The following is a 17,358-nucleotide window of genomic DNA, read 5'->3' as shown; positions in this document are numbered from 1 at the left end:
GTGGCATTAAGAAATAGCCTTCTCCACTCCACCCTACCTGCTCACTCCCAAAAGGAGTGCACTCCTTCACAAGGAGTGCAAGACTATTTACTGAAAATACTCGTTAGAGACTGTCTTCTCTCCCATAAAAGTTCACCGGGAAATCTGTCCCTCTCCCAAGACCTTAAACCCAAAATACAATAACTCCAGGGGAATCACTTTGAGAACCTTTGTGTCTCTTTAACTGCCCCCCAAGAGCCCTGTCTACCTTGCCTGCACCCCTTTCCCCCACCCTGGCACCCTCGCAGTGTCTCTGGCTTCCTTACCTGATAGTGCTCTGTCCTCTCAGGTGAGATGGTACGACAGGCTCGCATCCTAGCCCAAGCCACCTCTGACCTGGTCAATGCCATCAAGGCTGATGCCGAGGGGGAGAGTGATCTGGAGAATTCTCGCAAGCTATTAAGCGCCGCTAAGATCCTGGCCGATGCCACAGCCAAGATGGTGGAGGCTGCCAAGGTACGAGCCCTCTGTGGCCAACTCCCAGACTGAGACCTGAAGGGAAGTAGAAGGGTCCAGATGGTCACCCTTTTCTGATGGGAGAGACCCAAGTAAAGCAGAAAATGTAAGAGTGCTCAGGAAGTAAAAGCACCCTCGGTTTCAGGTGCATAGGGGCCCAGGCTTCCAGCCACTGTGACTGCCAGGGTACTTGGTGACCGACATGCCCTTTTTCTTCCTCTGAGTCCACGCTCTGCTATCCTTACTTTTCCCTACTTTGTTGCCACCACCTGCCTTCTTCCTGGATCCCTCTGCTTCATGGCCTGTCCTGGGAATGCATATAAGCACTCAGTCCTGGGACCTCTGCTGCCAGCAGTACAGAGAAAGACAGGCAGTGGGACACAGGGTGCAGATGACCGTCGGGAAGAAGCCAAGAGGTTCTTGCACTCCCCGGGCTCTGAGGCTTTCCAGTTTGCAGGAGTAACCAGCTCCCCTGCTTTGGTTTTTGAAATCCCTGCTCTAAACTGAGTCCTCCTTGTCCCAAAGAGCCTTAAACACACCCTTTTGCCAGTGGCATTTAGGGGGCAGTAGGGAAAGAAACATGGCTTCTTCCCCCAAAAGGGAAAGAAGAAACAGTTCTACCTAAAAAGGGCCCAAAGGGAATCTAGGGGTCCCCTGATTCCCCTTTGCTTGCTTGAGGCAGCTCATCTCAGCTGTGATTACCTTTCAGTGGGGACTTTAGGAAAACATTTGAGTCTGGAGAGGTCAGAGCAGAGCTTATTTGGGGCGCACAGGGATGCTGGGTGAGGACCGTCTCTCCGCTTCTCTCAGGGAGCAGCTGCTCACCCTGACAGTGAGGAGCAGCAGCAGCGGCTGCGGGAGGCGGCTGAGGGTCTGCGCATGGCCACCAATGCGGCTGCGCAGAATGCCATCAAGAAGAAGCTGGTGCAGCGCCTGGAGGTGAAGCTAGGAAATAACCCAGGAGCGGGAGTGTGGGTGCTGTGGGAGGAATGAAACCGGGAGGGTTGTGCAGAGAGAGACTCTGTCACTGTTTCCTTGTGGGATAGTGTGGCCAGGGTGAGCCAGGGACTGGGCAGGGGAGCGCCTGGGGCTTGTCCTAACTACTCTGTCCTCACAGCACGCAGCCAAACAGGCTGCAGCCTCAGCTACACAGACCATTGCAGCAGCCCAGCATGCAGCCTCCACCCCCAAGGCCTCTGCTGGCCCCCAGCCTGTGCTGGTGCAGAGCTGCAAGGTGAGACTTGGTGGGAGGAGATGTGGGACGAGTGGGACTTTCCCCCAGTCTATGGGGAGGTGGCTCTCATGACATTTTCACCCACAGGCTGTGGCAGAACAGATTCCACTGCTGGTGCAGGGCGTCCGAGGGAGCCAAGCTCAGCCCGACAGTCCCAGTGCTCAGCTGGCCCTCATTGCTGCAAGCCAGAGCTTCCTGCAGGCAAGGCACCCTCTCCCCACCTCTCAGACGAGACCCTTCCCACCCTTCTAAGTCCCCTAGATCACCCACAGTTTGAAGCTCTACCAGTAGCCTCCTTCCCAGACTGAGCTGCGGCACTCAGTGTCCAGACCATCTTTAGTCCCTGTATCCAAGCAAATGGTACATTCATCTGCCCACCTGTTCCTCAACAGCCAGGTGGGAAGATGGTGGCCGCTGCAAAGGCCTCAGTGCCAACAATTCAAGACCAGGCTTCGGCCATGCAGCTGAGTCAGTGTGCTAAAAACCTTGGCACTGCATTGGCTGAACTTCGGACCGCTGCCCAGAAGGTAAGGGAGCTGGCCATCTTTGGAAAATGAGGGTGGAGTTCTGGGATGATGGGGAGTCTGCAGAATAACCTAAAACAGGGATAATTGTATAACATGGGACATTAGTGGGACACAGCAGTACCTCTTGTACCCAGACTTCCTTGTTATTGTAGGCTCAGGAAGCATGTGGGCCTTTGGAGATGGATTCTGCACTGAGTGTGGTACAGAATCTAGAGAGAGATCTACAGGAAGTGAAGGCAGCAGCTCGAGATGGCAAACTTAAACCCTTACCTGGGGAGACCGTAAGTATTCTTAAGACCTTTTTTTTTTTTTTCAATGTTTGTTTATTTTTGAGAGCGAGAGTGCAAGCAGGGAGGGGCAGAGAGAGAGGCAGACACAGAATCCAAAGTAGACTCCAGGCTCTGAGGTGTCAGCACGGAGCCTGATGCAGGGCTCAAACCCATGAACCATAAGATCATGACCTGAGCCAAAGTCAATGCTTAACCGACTAAGCCACCCAGGTGCCCCTAAGATCTCATTCTTTTTTTGTTTGTTTGTTTTGTTTTTATATTATTTTTGGGAGAGCGCAAGCGGGATAGGGGCAGAGAGAGGGGGACAGAGGATCTGAAGCAGGCTCTGCGCTGAGCCCAATGTGGGACTCAAACTCAAGAATCACGAGATCATGACCTGAGCCAAAGTTGGACGCTCAACCAACTGAGCCACCCAGATGCCCCCCTAAGACCTCATTCTTAATCAAACTCTGAGGTTTTCTTTTCTGCCTGCACCCTGGAGCTGCCCAAAACCTTCATTAAACTGCCAGCTGACCTCAACTAGTTTCTTAAGTTCCCTTTTCCTGGTTCCTTCTGCACCTGAGTCTCCTGCTTCTTCCCTAGATGGAGAAATGTGCCCAGGACCTGGGAAACAGCACCAAAGCTGTGAGCTCTGCCATTGCCCAGCTGCTGGGGGAGGTTGCCCAGGGCAATGAGAATTATGCAGGTATGTGGGCAGGGCTGGGAATGGAGCTGGGAGCAGGAGCTGAACGAGGGATAGAGCTGATGGAGAAAGCCACTGGAACCAGGGCCTGGCAGTGAAAGCCCCTTTTCCCTTCTGTCTCCCCAGGGATTGCAGCTAGGGAAGTGGCAGGTGGGCTGCGGTCACTGGCCCAGGCTGCTAGGGGTGTAGCTGCCCTGACATCGGATCCTGCAGTGCAAGCTATCGTGCTTGACACGGCCAGCGATGTTCTGGATAAGGCCAGCAGCCTCATTGAGGAAGCAAAGAAGGCAGCTGGCCATCCAGGGGACCCTGAGAGCCAGCAACGGCTTGCCCAGGTCAGGTTTGGGAAACAGACCGCTTCCCCGTACGGCCCACCCTGACTGGAACAGAGTCTCAGCCACACTGACAGACACCTTCTCAGGTCTGCTCTTGACAGCTCTTGTCTGGATTCCACCCTTTCCCTCAGTCCTAGTAGAAGTGTCTCAACCTGCGGCAGGGTTTAGCTGAACGCCAAGCGTGGGGCAGTTTGGTCACTATCACTTGACACTCTAACTTCAGCCCCTTCAGCTACACACGCCCTTTCCTCCTCACTTTTAGAGGCAGTAGAGCGCTTATTTCCCAGGTCCCATGAGTGGAGGAGGTGCTCTCCCAAATGGTTTCTTTTTTGGCAACACCCGTCTCCTTTTCTACCTCAGGTGGCTAAAGCAGTGACTCAGGCCCTGAACCGCTGTGTCAGCTGCCTGCCTGGCCAGCGAGATGTGGACAATGCCCTGCGAGCGGTGGGAGATGCCAGCAAGCGACTCCTGAGTGACTCGGTAGGAAGACCAGGGGTGTGGGGGGCACGTAAAAGCTGAAGACTCCAAGCTTCTCTCCACGTCTAGACCTCTCCTTGACCTTGACTTCCCAGTTTTACCCCCTTTTGTTACTCCCAGGCTCAGTGCCCACCTCCCAGCACTCCTTGACTAGACTCTCCCTCACATCGTCCCCCATGCTGGCTTCTGACTTTCTTTCTGACCCCGCAGCTTCCCCCCAGCACTGGGACGTTTCAGGAAGCTCAGAGCCGGCTGAATGATGCTGCTGCTGGGCTGAATCAGGCAGCCACAGAACTAGTGCAGGCTTCTCGGGGAACCCCTCAGGACCTGGCCCGAGCCTCAGGTCGATTTGGACAGGACTTCAGCACCTTCCTGGAAGCTGGTGTGGAGATGGCGGGACAGGCACCGGTATGCAAAGGCACAGGGTCTGTTTCAGGGGTTAGACAAGAGGTGCCTGTGTGACTGCATGGTCCTACCTCTGCCTGGCTCCCCCCACCCCCCACCCCCCTCTAGCACTATTTGAGTGTCTAGGACACAGAGCCTTTTAGAGACAGATAAGAAAGGACTGACCGGACAACATGTTGACCTTTTCGCCTTCAACAGAGCCAGGAGGACCGGGCCCAGATCGTGTCCAACTTGAAGGGCATCTCTATGTCTTCAAGCAAACTTCTTCTGGCTGCCAAGGCCCTATCCACAGACCCTGCTTCCCCCAACCTCAAGAGTCAGCTGGCTGCAGCTGCCCGGTAAGTAGGAGCTGGGAAACCCAGCCCTGGAATGTTGAAGAGACTGGGGAGGGGACATGTCATGAGAAGTCCCAGCTTAGGAATGGTTACAGATGAAAGAGAAATAGCTAAAGACTTTCTATGCGTGTAGGACCCAAGAATGATGACCTGTGCATGCATTCACTCGACTCTGTTCCTCCCAGGGCAGTGACCGACAGCATCAACCAGCTCATCACCATGTGTACCCAGCAGGCGCCAGGCCAGAAAGAGTGTGACAATGCCCTGCGGGAATTGGAGGTGGGTACTTGGCAGGCTAAGTGCTGTGAGGTTAAGGAAGGTACTCTGGGTTTGGGGGTCAAAAAGGTGTCTTGAACCTTACTTTGTCCTCCCTCTATACAGACAGTCCGAGAACTCCTGGAGAACCCAGTCCAGCCCATCAATGACCTGTCCTACTTTGGCTGCCTCGACAGTGTAATGGAGAACTCAAAGGTAAGTGTGGCAAGGAACCCGGAGGGCAGAGGACAGGAAGATGGAACTAGGGACTCCTCTACCCCTCGGAGGACAGGAACTGGCTCTCCCGAAACCCTCTGTTTCTTAGGTACTGGGCGAGGCCATGACGGGCATCTCCCAAAACGCCAAGAACGGAAACCTGCCGGAGTTTGGGGAGGCCATTGCCACGGCCTCCAAAGCCCTCTGTGGCTTCACCGAGGCAGCTGCTCAGGTTATTCCCCTGCGACGGTCCCTGCAATACCTCTGCTTTCTCTACCCCACCTCCTCAACAGCCGGGCCCTTGAGTAGATAATCAAGAAGTTACGTTTGCAAAACCAACTCTGGAAACTGGTTCTTTCCCCTTCTGAGTGGGGGTGTTTGTCAGCAATCATAGAATACCAATAGTTCTGGCTGCTGTCACCCCTGAGCCCCTGGTACCTTGGGTTATGATTATACTGTCTAATGACGGGGCCTTTTCCAGCCCTGGCTTTCTTGGTATATACTAATTACCAAGTGCAAGTCATTTTTCACATAGTTACTACTTTATTAAAATAGTGCCAGTAACTAAATTTCCAGTTATTTGAGTCACCGCTTAACTGTGCCTTTTTATGCAGTTATGAAGTATAAACACAACCCATTAGCTATGAGACTGTTTTGCTTTAGTATATGAACCCTTAAGACAAACTGGCTTGAGAGTTCATCTCAGAGTGTTTCTCTGAAAGCCTCAATCTTGCTTCCTCAATCTCCCCTATTGCCCTTTGCCCTGTTCTGTTGGGTGGCCTCTTTTTTATGGTATGAAAAGCATAAAGAGGAAAAAGAAGAGCTACTATGTGTTAAATGAAGTATGAATCAAACCTATGATGGTCTTCTAATCGTAAAAATAAATTTGGCAATCGTTATACCAATCCCTTCCCTCTTTCCAAATCTCTGAAGCTTGGAAGTGTTATAAATGTCAATGATCCTAACAACCTTCCCAGTATTGGAACTGTTTCAAAGAGACTTTGTGCTCATGCACATGTGTGTGCATGTGTGTGTGGCAGGGTGGCTTTCAAACCTTTTTTTATTTCTACTTAGAGTAAGCAGTACTTTTTTCCTTATGATCCAGCAGATACACATCTCAACAGAAGTTTGATTAAACTCTGTGTGGTTTTTCTTTTTTTTTGCTTTTCGGTTTTTGTTTCTTTTACTTTTTTAACCTTCTGAAATGTTCGAGCACATTTAACAAAACAGGAGCGTTTTTTTCTTTTTTATAGCGTAATTATTATTTGTTAACATACTGCCACTCACACAGAACCCTGGATGCTAGACTTGTCCCTACTATCACTGTTTGATCTCACGTGGGGGATATTCTTGATTTCTCACTCCACCTGCATCCCTTCTCTCTCTCCAGGCTGCATATCTGGTGGGGGTCTCTGATCCCAATAGCCAAGCAGGGCAGCAAGGACTGGTGGAGCCCACACAGTTTGCCCGTGCAAACCAGGCGATTCAGATGGCCTGTCAGAGTTTGGGGGAGCCTGGCTGTACACAGGCCCAGGTAACTTAAGGGAACAGGTGCTGTGGGCGAGCCTGGGAGAGGGTGGCGGGCCAGGATGGACCGGCCCCATGAAGAGAGAGGGAGAGGTGAGATGTGGGGAAGTAGAGGCTGGAGACGCATCTGTGACCTTCCACACACAGCTTCTCTGTGGGCGATTGTCTTCTCCTGCCGTGTTTCTTGTCACTCTTAGTTACTGCTAAGTTCACAACTCCTCTGTAGAAGTTTGAATCCACTCTCCTACTTACCCTATTACGGGTTCTCCATAGTGTGTCTGTCTCTCATTTCCCCCGCCCCATACCGTTCACCTTCGGGTATCTGTCTCCCACATCTTCCCTTTTCAGGTCACTCTGTCCTTCCTAATTAGACTTCCAAAGGTACCGCTTTCCATCCCCAAGCCTGCAGGGGCTCTCGCCTGGGTGTGGAGACTTCCTTCCTGCCCTCATCGTGGCTTTTCCACGTGTCTGTCTCCTCAGGTGCTCTCTGCAGCCACCATTGTGGCCAAACACACCTCTGCACTGTGTAACAGCTGCCGCCTGGCTTCTGCTCGCACCGCCAATCCTACCGCCAAGCGCCAGTTTGTACAGTCAGCCAAGGAGGTGGCCAACAGCACAGCCAATCTCGTGAAGACTATCAAGGTTGTCAGTGTTTGAAATTCCCAGCCTCCCTCTGACCTGTCCGGTCTTCTCTCCCCTGGTTCCCCCATCAGTCCCTGAAGCCTTCTACCAAATCCCATCTGCCTGAGCCCAAGCCCTTTCCTGTCCATACTGCTCATCACCAGCCTCTCCTCACCTCTGGCCCAGGAGAGGAGAGCCAGGCGTCACTTCCTTTGCCTACAGTCAGTCCTGAGGGCCTGTCACTTCCACTTCCAGGCACTTGACGGAGCTTTCACAGAGGAGAACCGTGCCCAGTGCCGAGCAGCAACAGCCCCTCTGCTGGAGGCTGTGGACAATCTGAGTGCCTTTGCATCCAACCCTGAGTTCTCCAGCATTCCTGCCCAGATCAGCCCCGAGGTGAGGCGGCGTGAAGACAAAACCGATGCACCGGCTGCCCCCTCGTCTTTGCAGGAGTCTTGAGACTCACCTCCCTGCCTCTTCTCTCCCCAGGGCCGGGCTGCCATGGAGCCCATCGTGATCTCTGCCAAGACGATGTTGGAGAGTGCCGGGGGACTGATCCAGACAGCCCGGGCCCTAGCAGTCAATCCCCGGGACCCCCCGCGCTGGTCAGTGCTGGCTGGCCACTCCCGTACTGTCTCAGACTCCATCAAGAAGCTTATTACAAGCATGAGGTATTGAGTGGGTAGAGAGCCAGTGTGACCAGGGAACATACTTGTAGCAGCGTGGGGTGGGGACGAGGAGTGCAATGAGGTGGGATAGTGTTGGAGGGCCCTTGTTGTCCAAGAATCAGGGGATACGGGGAAAGATAGGCCAGCCTGTTTTAAAGGGATCTTCTTGGTGTTGGAGCCTATGATATATCTATAGGGACAAGGCTCCAGGGCAGCTGGAGTGTGAGACGGCCATTGCAGCTCTGAACAGCTGTCTGCGGGACCTAGACCAGGCTTCCCTCGCTGCGGTCAGCCAACAGCTTGCTCCTCGTGAGGGAATCTCTCAAGAGGTAAGGGGGAACAGAGTTCTACGAAAGGTTGTGTCCGGGAAGAGAGATGGCAGACTCGAGAGGATGGGGGGTCCAGGTGTGTGCCTCACAGAGACATCAAGGGTATGGGAGGAACATTCCAAGGGGACTCCATCAGTTTGGTATGGAAGGAAGGGGAGGGTCCTATTCCAGTTCACAGTTAGGGCTAACGTTCACTTCCTCGCCAGGCCTTGCACACTCAGATGCTCACTGCAGTGCAAGAGATCTCCCACCTTATTGAACCGCTGGCCAGTGCCGCACGGGCTGAAGCCTCCCAGCTGGGACACAAGGTACCTGGGAAGACACGTGGGTAGTCCCAAGGTAGGGCAAGCGAGGGTTCCTGGCCCAGCTGACCTTCCACTCGAACCCCTTGCCGCAGGTATCCCAGATGGCCCAATACTTTGAGCCGCTCACTCTGGCTGCAGTGGGTGCTGCCTCCAAGACCCTGAGCCACCCACAGCAGATGGCACTCCTGGACCAGACTAAAACCTTGGCAGAGTCTGCCTTACAGTTGCTGTACACAGCCAAGGAGGCTGGCGGGAACCCCAAGGTACCGAGGGCGGGAGGGAGGGCCTGCTAGTAAGAGGTCAGCGAAGCAGGAACAACAGAGCCCACCTCCACTCACTCACTCTGTCCCACAGCAAGCAGCTCACACCCAGGAAGCCCTGGAGGAGGCTGTGCAGATGATGACAGAGGCCGTAGAGGACCTGACAACGACCCTCAACGAGGCAGCCAGTGCTGCTGGGGTTGTTGGCGGCATGGTGGACTCCATCACCCAGGCCATCAACCAGGTTAGAGTCTTGGGGTGCCTGTGGTCAGTGGCTACCCTGGGCTAGGGTCCCCGAGCACTGTGTCAGACACTCTGATAATCTTCCTACTTCCCCCATCTTCCCCCCTCAGCTAGATGAAGGACCAATGGGTGAACCAGAAGGTTCCTTCGTGGATTACCAGACAACTATGGTGCGGACAGCCAAGGCCATTGCTGTCACCGTTCAAGAGATGGTGAGTTTGGAAGAGTATAAGATTACCCCCAGAGAGCTTAGTTTGGAAATAACTTTACTTCTTCTGTTATCATCAGGTAACTAAATCAAACACCAGCCCTGAGGAGCTGGGCCCTCTTGCTAACCAGCTGACCAGTGACTACGGCCGTCTGGCCTCACAGGCCAAGCCTGCAGCTGTGGCTGCTGAGAATGAAGAGGTAAACACGGGGGCAGCTGCCGTGAATATCTTCCCCCAGGCCCTCACAGAAAGTCACAGTGGCGTGCCCCTTGTCCCCATCATGTCAGCCTCTAGGGCTGTCCCACCTTTACTCTGTCTAGTCTTCTATAGAAAAGGGAACACACGCTCAGGACCACTCCACTAAAGAGTGATCAGGGGTGCCTTGGTGGCTCAGTAAGCATACGACTCTTGATCTTAGGGTCATGATTTCAAGCCCTGCATTGGGCGTGGAGCCTACTTAATTAAAAAAAAAAAAAGTGACCAGGGCTGTGTAGGGACAGGATCAAAGTCACAGGGATAAAGGAGATAGCCCACGATCTAGAGATTTCCTGGTCTGCCGCCATTGCCTCTGTCGACACTCCTGCTATCCTGCAGGTCTATAATCTCTTCTTAGTTCCTCCTTGTTGCAGACCCATGAAGCTCTTCCTTCCCTAAGCTCCTGGCTTTCCAAGAAAGCAAGTAATTGGATCTTAGCATGACACACCTAATCCCCAACCCCAAACCCCTCCCTTACCACATACGGCCAAATTGTAGTCCCTGGCCCTCTGATTCACATCCCCCAGCATAAAGGGCTTCTCCTCCACCTCCTCACTTTGCTTCACATAATCCTCACCAGTTGGTGCCTACATGCTATTATTTTCCATGTGTAGGAGGTGGCCTCCCGCCTGAAGGACATGAAACAGGGAATCTGCACGCTGGGCACTTGTTCTCACCACCCTTTAGTCTACGATGCGTGTTTTGTTAGGTCCTTAGTGACTCCTCCAAGCACAGTTGGGGGCACCCTGAGTGTCTTGTAAAATCCACGTCTCTTTCCCATCTGCTCACAGATAGGCGCCCACATCAAGCACCGGGTGCAGGAGCTGGGGCACGGCTGTGCTGCTTTGGTCACCAAGGCAGGCGCCCTACAGTGCAGCCCCAGTGATGCCTACACCAAGAAGGAGCTCATAGAGTGTGCCCGGAGAGTCTCCGAGAAGGTGACGGTGCTCGTCCCCATGGACTGGGGGGCTGGCTCCCCAACCCTGTAGCCTCCCTTCCCATCCCCCTCCAACCTTCCCAGCCCTCTCCTCCGTCCCTTTTCCCAGGCACCAGTGACCTTTCCCTTCCACGAGGCACTGACCAGAGTCTCCATGTGACTTTCCTCCCCCAGGTCTCCCACGTGCTGGCTGCACTCCAGGCCGGGAACCGTGGCACCCAGGCCTGCATCACAGCAGCCAGTGCTGTGTCCGGCATCATCGCTGACCTCGACACCACCATCATGTTTGCTACCGCCGGCACCCTCAATCGCGAGGGTGCTGAAACTTTCGCAGACCACCGGTGAGGAGGGAACTGGGCCTCACAGAGGCAAGCGGGGAGTCGGGGGGAGCAGAAGAGGCTGGAGGGTTTGGAGGAGGACTGAGAAGGGCTGACCGGGCTGGGCCCTCCCTCAGGGAAGGCATTCTGAAGACTGCAAAGGTGCTGGTGGAAGACACCAAGGTCCTGGTGCAGAATGCAGCTGGGAGCCAGGAGAAGTTAGCACAGGCTGCCCAGTCCTCCGTGGCCACCATCACCCGCCTTGCTGATGTGGTCAAGCTGGGCGCAGCCAGCCTGGGAGCTGAGGACCCTGAGACACAGGTATCCATTTGACACCCCTAATTCTGGCCAGAAACACTGCCTGTTCCCCCTTTCCCTCCCACAGACCAGAGCCTCTGCTCTCCCACGCAGGTAGTGCTGATCAACGCAGTGAAAGATGTGGCCAAAGCCCTGGGAGACCTCATCAGCGCAACAAAGGCTGCAGCTGGCAAAGTTGGGGATGACCCCGCTGTGTGGCAGCTCAAGAACTCTGCCAAGGTTGGAGGGAATGAGAGAGGGAATGAGGGGCCAATCGGTGCACTTTCTCCTGTTCCTTAAAACGCCCCCCTCTCCAACTCCTCTGATGCCCCCAGGTGATGGTGACCAATGTGACATCATTGCTCAAGACTGTGAAAGCCGTGGAAGATGAAGCCACCAAAGGCACACGAGCCCTGGAGGCAACCACAGAACACATACGGCAGGAGCTGGCGGTGAGCAAGTGTCTGGAGCACTGGGGACTTGGGTTAGAGAGGGATCAAGACAGATTGTGAATCTGTATTTCACATATATTCACAGACAGAAATGTAGAGTCGCACTCATTCTCCGCGCTCACTGCCAGACTTCCTAAGTGAGCTGCACTGGTGTCTTTCCCTCCCCCACCTACTTAGTCCTCAGCATTTCACACCTGCCTTCCCTCACCCTCCCACTTTCCCCAGTCACCAGTGCCCCTTAGCTGCCACATTCAGTGCCCTCTTCTTGGCCATCATCTTCTTCAAACATTTCCAAATCATTTGACTTTGTTAACAAGCCTCTCTGGAATCTTTCTTCCTTTGGCCCTCCTGACACTGGCTTTGCTCTTGCTTCTCCAGCATCTCTTCTGTAGTCGTCATCAAACCACCTTCAACCTAGTAAACGTGGAGGCTGGCCCAAAATGGTGCAAATCGCCAGATTTCCCTGTCCTCTTCTTTGGCAAGTTGAACCACTTTCACGATCGTTCTCTGGCAAGCTGACTTCACCTCTGAGTTTAGTTGTTCTCAACTGCCTGTCTGACATCACCACCAAGAGGCCATGCCACCCAGCTTCTGGCCCCCAAGCGACTTCCTCTTCCCATGGTAGCAGCCTCCATCACCTGTGACTTCCTTGTCTTCTTCACCAAATCCCGGCCACTGCAAGTCCTCCCAACCACCCTCCCTTCTCTTCTTTCACCCCTCCTCTCTCTGCCCCGTCAGCACCCTGGTTGGGATCTTCATCCACCTTCCTCCACTTTGATTGCCGTGTTAGTTTTCTGCCTCATCCTCCCCTCTCCCTTCAATCTCTTGTCACTCTCGTCTCCTTCTCCTCTTTCTCATTTCCGAATTCACCTTTCTGACCCTCTCCTTGGAGAGGAAAGTTAACTGAAATTCTTAATTTTCTGCCTCCCAAACCTTATCTTTCACTCATCTTTCCTATCTTGGTAAGTGGCACCTTTTAATAACTCAGCTTCTAAAGCCAGGAACGCAGCTGTAATGTTGTTCTCTCGTTCCCACATCTGAGCGCATCAGCAAGACCTGTCAGTGCTCCCTCCACGCGGATCTCATGTTCTCTCTTCTCCATCACTACCACCTCCAGATCATCCCCAGTCCTTCCATGCTTCTGTGTATTTGTGCACTAGCCTCCATCTGTTCTCCCTGCCCCGACACTCACCCCTCTGATGCATTCTCTGTACACTGTAGCCAAATACACTTTTGAAAATATAAATTAGATTGTGTCACTTTGCTTAGAACCCTTCAGTGACTGCCCTGCCATCTTTGGTAAAATCCACTCTTGGCCGCCACTTCCCAGGCCCCTGCCAACTTCCCTAGTCTCATTGGTCTTGCTCCTCGCCCTTCCCCAGCCCCAGGCCGCTGCACTGTCACTCCTGCTGCTGCAGGTCCTTGCACTTGCTTTGCTTCAGCTTTTTTAACATCTGGCTCCTTCCAGTCCTTCAGGCTGAAGCTTAAAGTCCTCTCCTCTGGGTTGCCTGGCTGGCTCAGTCCATAGAGCATGTGACTCTTGATCTCAGGGTTGTGAATTTGAGCCCCACGTTGGGTGTAGAAATTACTTTAAAAAATAAAGTAAAATCTTAAAAAAAAAAAAAAAAAAAAAAGCCTTTTCTGAGAGAGGCTTCCCTGGCCATCTACCGGAGAAAGGACCTCACTTTTGTTTCTCAGCACAGCACCCTCTTTACTTCCTTCACAGCCTAGTTCAGTCTTTAGTTTTTCTGTGTGTTTACCTATTTATTGTCTGTGTCCAAAACTATAGGGTAAACTCCATGAGAACAAGGACTTTGTCTCCTTTATTCCCCATTGCATTCCTAGCACCTCACACAGAATCTACCACTAGCCGATTTTTAATAATTTGCTGGACGAACACATACATCAAAATATTTTTGATTTTTATATGTTATGTAAAAGTCCAAGTTCCTTGGTCTGATAGTCAAGGCCCCAAAAACCTTTTCTTCACCATCCCTGTAATTCTAGAACATTTTTTGGTACTGTCTCACTTGACATTCTGGTTATTCATGCCCCCATTTACCTAAAATGCCTTCCTGTTATCTATGTCTTTTAAGATCCAGCCCCTTGCCCCCACTCTGCCACTCACCCCTTCAAGGCTTCTCTGTAGTTGAGGAATAAAAACCCAGCTCAAATAACCCAGCTGTGATGTGTGAATGTCTCCAAGGACCTGACCTACAATAAGTACTCATTGAATGTCTGTTCTTGAACACATGGATGAATGAACCGGATTATACAAGTAGAGTGCTACGCTGTCTTATGGTCTCACACACCGTACAATTTTTCTTTTTGTCTTATCTGCAACAGGTCTTCTGTTCTCCAGAGCCACCTGCCAAGACCTCTACCCCAGAAGATTTCATTCGCATGACCAAGGGTATCACTATGGCAACAGCCAAGGCTGTTGCCGCTGGCAACTCCTGTCGCCAGGAGGATGTCATTGCCACAGCTAATCTGAGTCGGCGTGCTATCGCAGATATGCTTCGGGCTTGCAAGGTAAAAACCCTGATAGGCAGAAGCCTGAGACGGCGCAGCAGCTTTGGGGCAAAACACGGGAGGGGCGAAACTGCGGGGGCTTGGGCCTGGAACTCTTTGGGATCCTAAAGCTAACTGTATGGGATAGGAAGCAGCTTACCACCCAGAAGTGGCCCCTGATGTGCGGCTTCGAGCCCTGCACTATGGCCGGGAGTGTGCCAATGGCTACCTGGAGCTGCTGGACCACGTGCTGCTGGTAAGGAAAGCGGGTGTTGTCTGCTCCTCACACCGGCCTCCCTGAGTACACAGTCCCCTCCCGTGTGCGTCAGTCCCAGCTCTCGATTCTTTTGTTCAAATCTCCTTCCCACTCCACCTTCTCTTTCCCAAATCTGTTCTGATTTCCAAGTCTCCCTTCCACTGGGGCCCCATCATTCTTAGCATCTTTGGTTTTCCCACTCACCTCTTCCTCTTGGTTTTTCTTATCTCTTCTCTTCCCACCCAACCTCCCCCTTCTCTACCTTCATCGTCTCTTCATTCTTCTCATTTCATCATTCTCCTTGCTCCTTGTCAGCCGGTGAGTGACACACAGCCCCTGTCTTCACCATGTGTACAGTGTGATGCCCAGGGTGCACCTGCCCAGGGGGCATGGTGTTTGACAGCTGTGGTGTGGAGGGGTCTAGGGATGGGGTGGGGGGTCACGGTCTGCCCTGTTTCTTACCTCTGGTAGGAGCTCAGATCTGATGCTTTCTGCTCCCTGCCCGCCCCCACCCCCCCCAGACCCTGCAGAAGCCAAGCCCAGAACTGAAGCAGCAATTGACGGGACACTCAAAGCGTGTGGCTGGTTCAGTCACTGAGCTCATCCAGGCTGCTGAGGCCATGAAGGGTGAGAGGTGACCAGGGACAGGGAGGGAAGGGAAACCTTTGTCATGGGGAGATCTCTGCTTCCTGGTTGGGCTGCTCTGAGTTGGCTGCTGCCCACAGTCCCCACAGGTGCCAGGGGCCAGTGATACTAACCATGCTGCCCAGTGCTCCTGACATCCCTGCTCTGCCTTGGCCCTTTTCTTCCTCCCTTTGTCACACCAGGAACAGAATGGGTGGACCCAGAGGACCCCACAGTCATCGCTGAGAATGAGCTCCTGGGAGCTGCAGCTGCCATTGAGGCTGCAGCCAAAAAGCTGGAGCAGCTGAAGCCTCGGGCCAAACCCAAGGTCAGTCCTCCTGCCTCCTGTTCCCTACCCTCCCGAAGGCAGAATGTCCCTACCTTCATTTTGCATCTCTCTCTACAATCTTTCTCTTCATTTTAGGAGGCAGATGAGTCCTTGAACTTTGAGGAACAGATATTGGAAGCTGCCAAGTCCATTGCAGCAGCCACCAGTGCCCTGGTAAAGGCTGCATCAGCTGCCCAGAGGGAACTGGTGGCCCAAGGGAAGGTAAGTACTTGGATACCCAGAAGAATGGGGACAGCTCTGCTGTCCACACTCGAATGGATCCCAGGCATTTACACACCTACGGCGAGCACAGGTCTGAGTAGGCTCTCCTCTTTCCTCCACAGGTGGGCGCCATTCCAGCCAATGCACTGGATGATGGGCAGTGGTCCCAAGGCCTCATTTCTGCTGTGAGTGCACAGTACCCACTAGGTCCCTCAGCTAGGAGACTAGAGGGGAAGGACCAGGGCAATAGGCATATGTTAATCTAATCCTCCTCACTTTAGGCCCGGATGGTGGCCGCAGCCACCAACAATTTGTGTGAGGCGGCCAATGCAGCCGTGCAAGGCCACGCCAGCCAGGAGAAACTCATCTCATCAGCCAAGCAGGTAGCTGCCTCCACAGCCCAGCTCCTTGTGGCCTGCAAGGTCAAGGCTGACCAGGACTCGGAGGCAATGAAACGACTTCAGGTGAGGAACCGTGACCATCCTGCTGTACCTTGGGCTGTGCTACTTTAAACTTTTCCCCCAAGATGTGCTTTTCTGTGAGGGAGTAGAGGGACTCTCTCAGCTGAGTTCCCAGCCTCACACTGCTTTCTCTGCCCAGGCTGCTGGCAATGCAGTGAAGCGAGCCTCGGATAACCTGGTGAAGGCAGCACAGAAGGCCGCAGCCTTTGAAGACCAAGAGAACGAGACAGTGGTGGTGAAGGAGAAGATGGTTGGGGGCATTGCCCAGGTGAGCTTTGCCCCGGACACCCTTAAGCACACTGCCAACCAGGCAGTCACATTGCCTGTGCCGGCCCCAACGGCCCTGTACCCTAATGCACATACTTGCTGAACTGAGTCCCCGATCTCCATCCCTCAGATCATTGCCGCACAGGAAGAGATGCTTCGGAAGGAACGAGAGCTGGAAGAGGCGCGGAAGAAGCTGGCACAGATTCGGCAGCAACAGTACAAGTTCCTGCCTTCAGAGCTTCGAGATGAGCACTAGGGCAGCCGCTTCTATTTAATGCAGACCCAGCCCAGAGACTGTGCCTGCCACTACCAAAGCCTTCTGGGCTGTCGGGCCCGACCTGCCCAACCCCAGCACTCCCCCAAGTGCCTGCCAAACCCTGGGCCTGGGCCTGCCCAGTCCCGCTGCACATCCCCTGTCCCCTCCCTGACTCCAAGTGCCTTCATGCCCTAGGGCCCCCTAAGTGCCTGCCCCTCCCTAGAGTATTAACGCTCCAAGAGTATTATTAACGCTGCTGTACCTCAGTCTGAACCTGCCAGGGCTCCCGCCCGCTCCACCCTGCCAGCAGCTTCCAGCCAGTCCCCACAGCCTTGGCTCTGCTCCTCCTTTTTTGATACTGTCTACCCCTACCCCCAGCTACCTGTGGGGACCGCAGGGTTACAAGCCCCAAACAGGTCATGCTCCAATAAAGGTGATTCTGCCTGCGACCTCTGCCTGGCCTTGTGAAGAGATGGGAGATTCCCCTCAGACAAAGAGAATGTGGAGGAAAGAATGGGATTCAGTTCTGTCACCAGCTTCATCTGGCTCAGAAATGGGAGTGGGGGCACACTGTGGCAATCTGGCCCCCCGCCCCGCCACCCCTTCCTCCTCCTTGCACCCAGATCCCCAGAGTCACCACGATTGGGAAGCTGAGAAGGCCTGTTCCTGTGGTCCCCTATCTCACTGGCCAGCGCCTACGCCTCACCAAGTGGCATCACCCTGCTGCTGGGACAGCAGCTGCCAGTGCTCTTTGTGACTACC

The 17,358-nt window shown here is 53.6% G+C and overlaps 1 protein-coding gene across 3 annotated transcripts in view; it reads left to right on the top strand.

Annotated features, from left to right (window-relative positions):
* TLN1 (talin 1) overlaps positions 1 to 17,045 on the top strand; it is a 31,663-nt gene extending 14,618 nt beyond the window's left edge. For all 3 annotated transcript variants that reach the window (XM_042964504.1, XM_042964502.1, XM_042964503.1), the window contains exons 20-57: positions 329 to 495; positions 1,306 to 1,434; positions 1,613 to 1,729; positions 1,817 to 1,930; positions 2,122 to 2,256; positions 2,409 to 2,537; positions 3,129 to 3,231; positions 3,355 to 3,563; positions 3,924 to 4,043; positions 4,251 to 4,448; positions 4,644 to 4,783; positions 4,966 to 5,059; positions 5,162 to 5,251; positions 5,361 to 5,483; positions 6,642 to 6,785; positions 7,259 to 7,420; positions 7,655 to 7,795; positions 7,889 to 8,070; positions 8,264 to 8,396; positions 8,603 to 8,704; positions 8,794 to 8,964; positions 9,056 to 9,205; positions 9,315 to 9,416; positions 9,493 to 9,612; positions 10,460 to 10,606; positions 10,780 to 10,946; positions 11,060 to 11,243; positions 11,334 to 11,459; positions 11,555 to 11,671; positions 14,018 to 14,203; positions 14,331 to 14,438; positions 14,960 to 15,065; positions 15,266 to 15,390; positions 15,487 to 15,612; positions 15,735 to 15,797; positions 15,894 to 16,076; positions 16,213 to 16,341; positions 16,471 to 17,045. In XM_042964504.1, the coding sequence (XP_042820438.1) occupies positions 329 to 495; positions 1,306 to 1,434; positions 1,613 to 1,729; positions 1,817 to 1,930; positions 2,122 to 2,256; positions 2,409 to 2,537; positions 3,129 to 3,231; positions 3,355 to 3,563; positions 3,924 to 4,043; positions 4,251 to 4,448; positions 4,644 to 4,783; positions 4,966 to 5,059; positions 5,162 to 5,251; positions 5,361 to 5,483; positions 6,642 to 6,785; positions 7,259 to 7,420; positions 7,655 to 7,795; positions 7,889 to 8,070; positions 8,264 to 8,396; positions 8,603 to 8,704; positions 8,794 to 8,964; positions 9,056 to 9,205; positions 9,315 to 9,416; positions 9,493 to 9,612; positions 10,460 to 10,606; positions 10,780 to 10,946; positions 11,060 to 11,243; positions 11,334 to 11,459; positions 11,555 to 11,671; positions 14,018 to 14,203; positions 14,331 to 14,438; positions 14,960 to 15,065; positions 15,266 to 15,390; positions 15,487 to 15,612; positions 15,735 to 15,797; positions 15,894 to 16,076; positions 16,213 to 16,341; positions 16,471 to 16,596 (5,168 nt within the window). In that variant the 3' untranslated portion in view covers positions 16,597 to 17,045. The remainder of the gene's footprint in view (positions 1 to 328; positions 496 to 1,305; positions 1,435 to 1,612; positions 1,730 to 1,816; positions 1,931 to 2,121; positions 2,257 to 2,408; positions 2,538 to 3,128; positions 3,232 to 3,354; positions 3,564 to 3,923; positions 4,044 to 4,250; positions 4,449 to 4,643; positions 4,784 to 4,965; positions 5,060 to 5,161; positions 5,252 to 5,360; positions 5,484 to 6,641; positions 6,786 to 7,258; positions 7,421 to 7,654; positions 7,796 to 7,888; positions 8,071 to 8,263; positions 8,397 to 8,602; positions 8,705 to 8,793; positions 8,965 to 9,055; positions 9,206 to 9,314; positions 9,417 to 9,492; positions 9,613 to 10,459; positions 10,607 to 10,779; positions 10,947 to 11,059; positions 11,244 to 11,333; positions 11,460 to 11,554; positions 11,672 to 14,017; positions 14,204 to 14,330; positions 14,439 to 14,959; positions 15,066 to 15,265; positions 15,391 to 15,486; positions 15,613 to 15,734; positions 15,798 to 15,893; positions 16,077 to 16,212; positions 16,342 to 16,470) is intronic.
* Positions 17,046 to 17,358: the final 313 nt, after the last annotated feature.

The sequence above is a fragment of the Panthera tigris genome, chromosome D4 (genome assembly GCF_018350195.1).
Source record: "Panthera tigris isolate Pti1 chromosome D4, P.tigris_Pti1_mat1.1, whole genome shotgun sequence".
Taxonomy (NCBI): Eukaryota; Metazoa; Chordata; class Mammalia; order Carnivora; family Felidae; genus Panthera; species Panthera tigris.
Note: the sequence above shows the minus strand (reverse complement) of the source record. Positions and strands in the feature narration are given on the sequence as shown.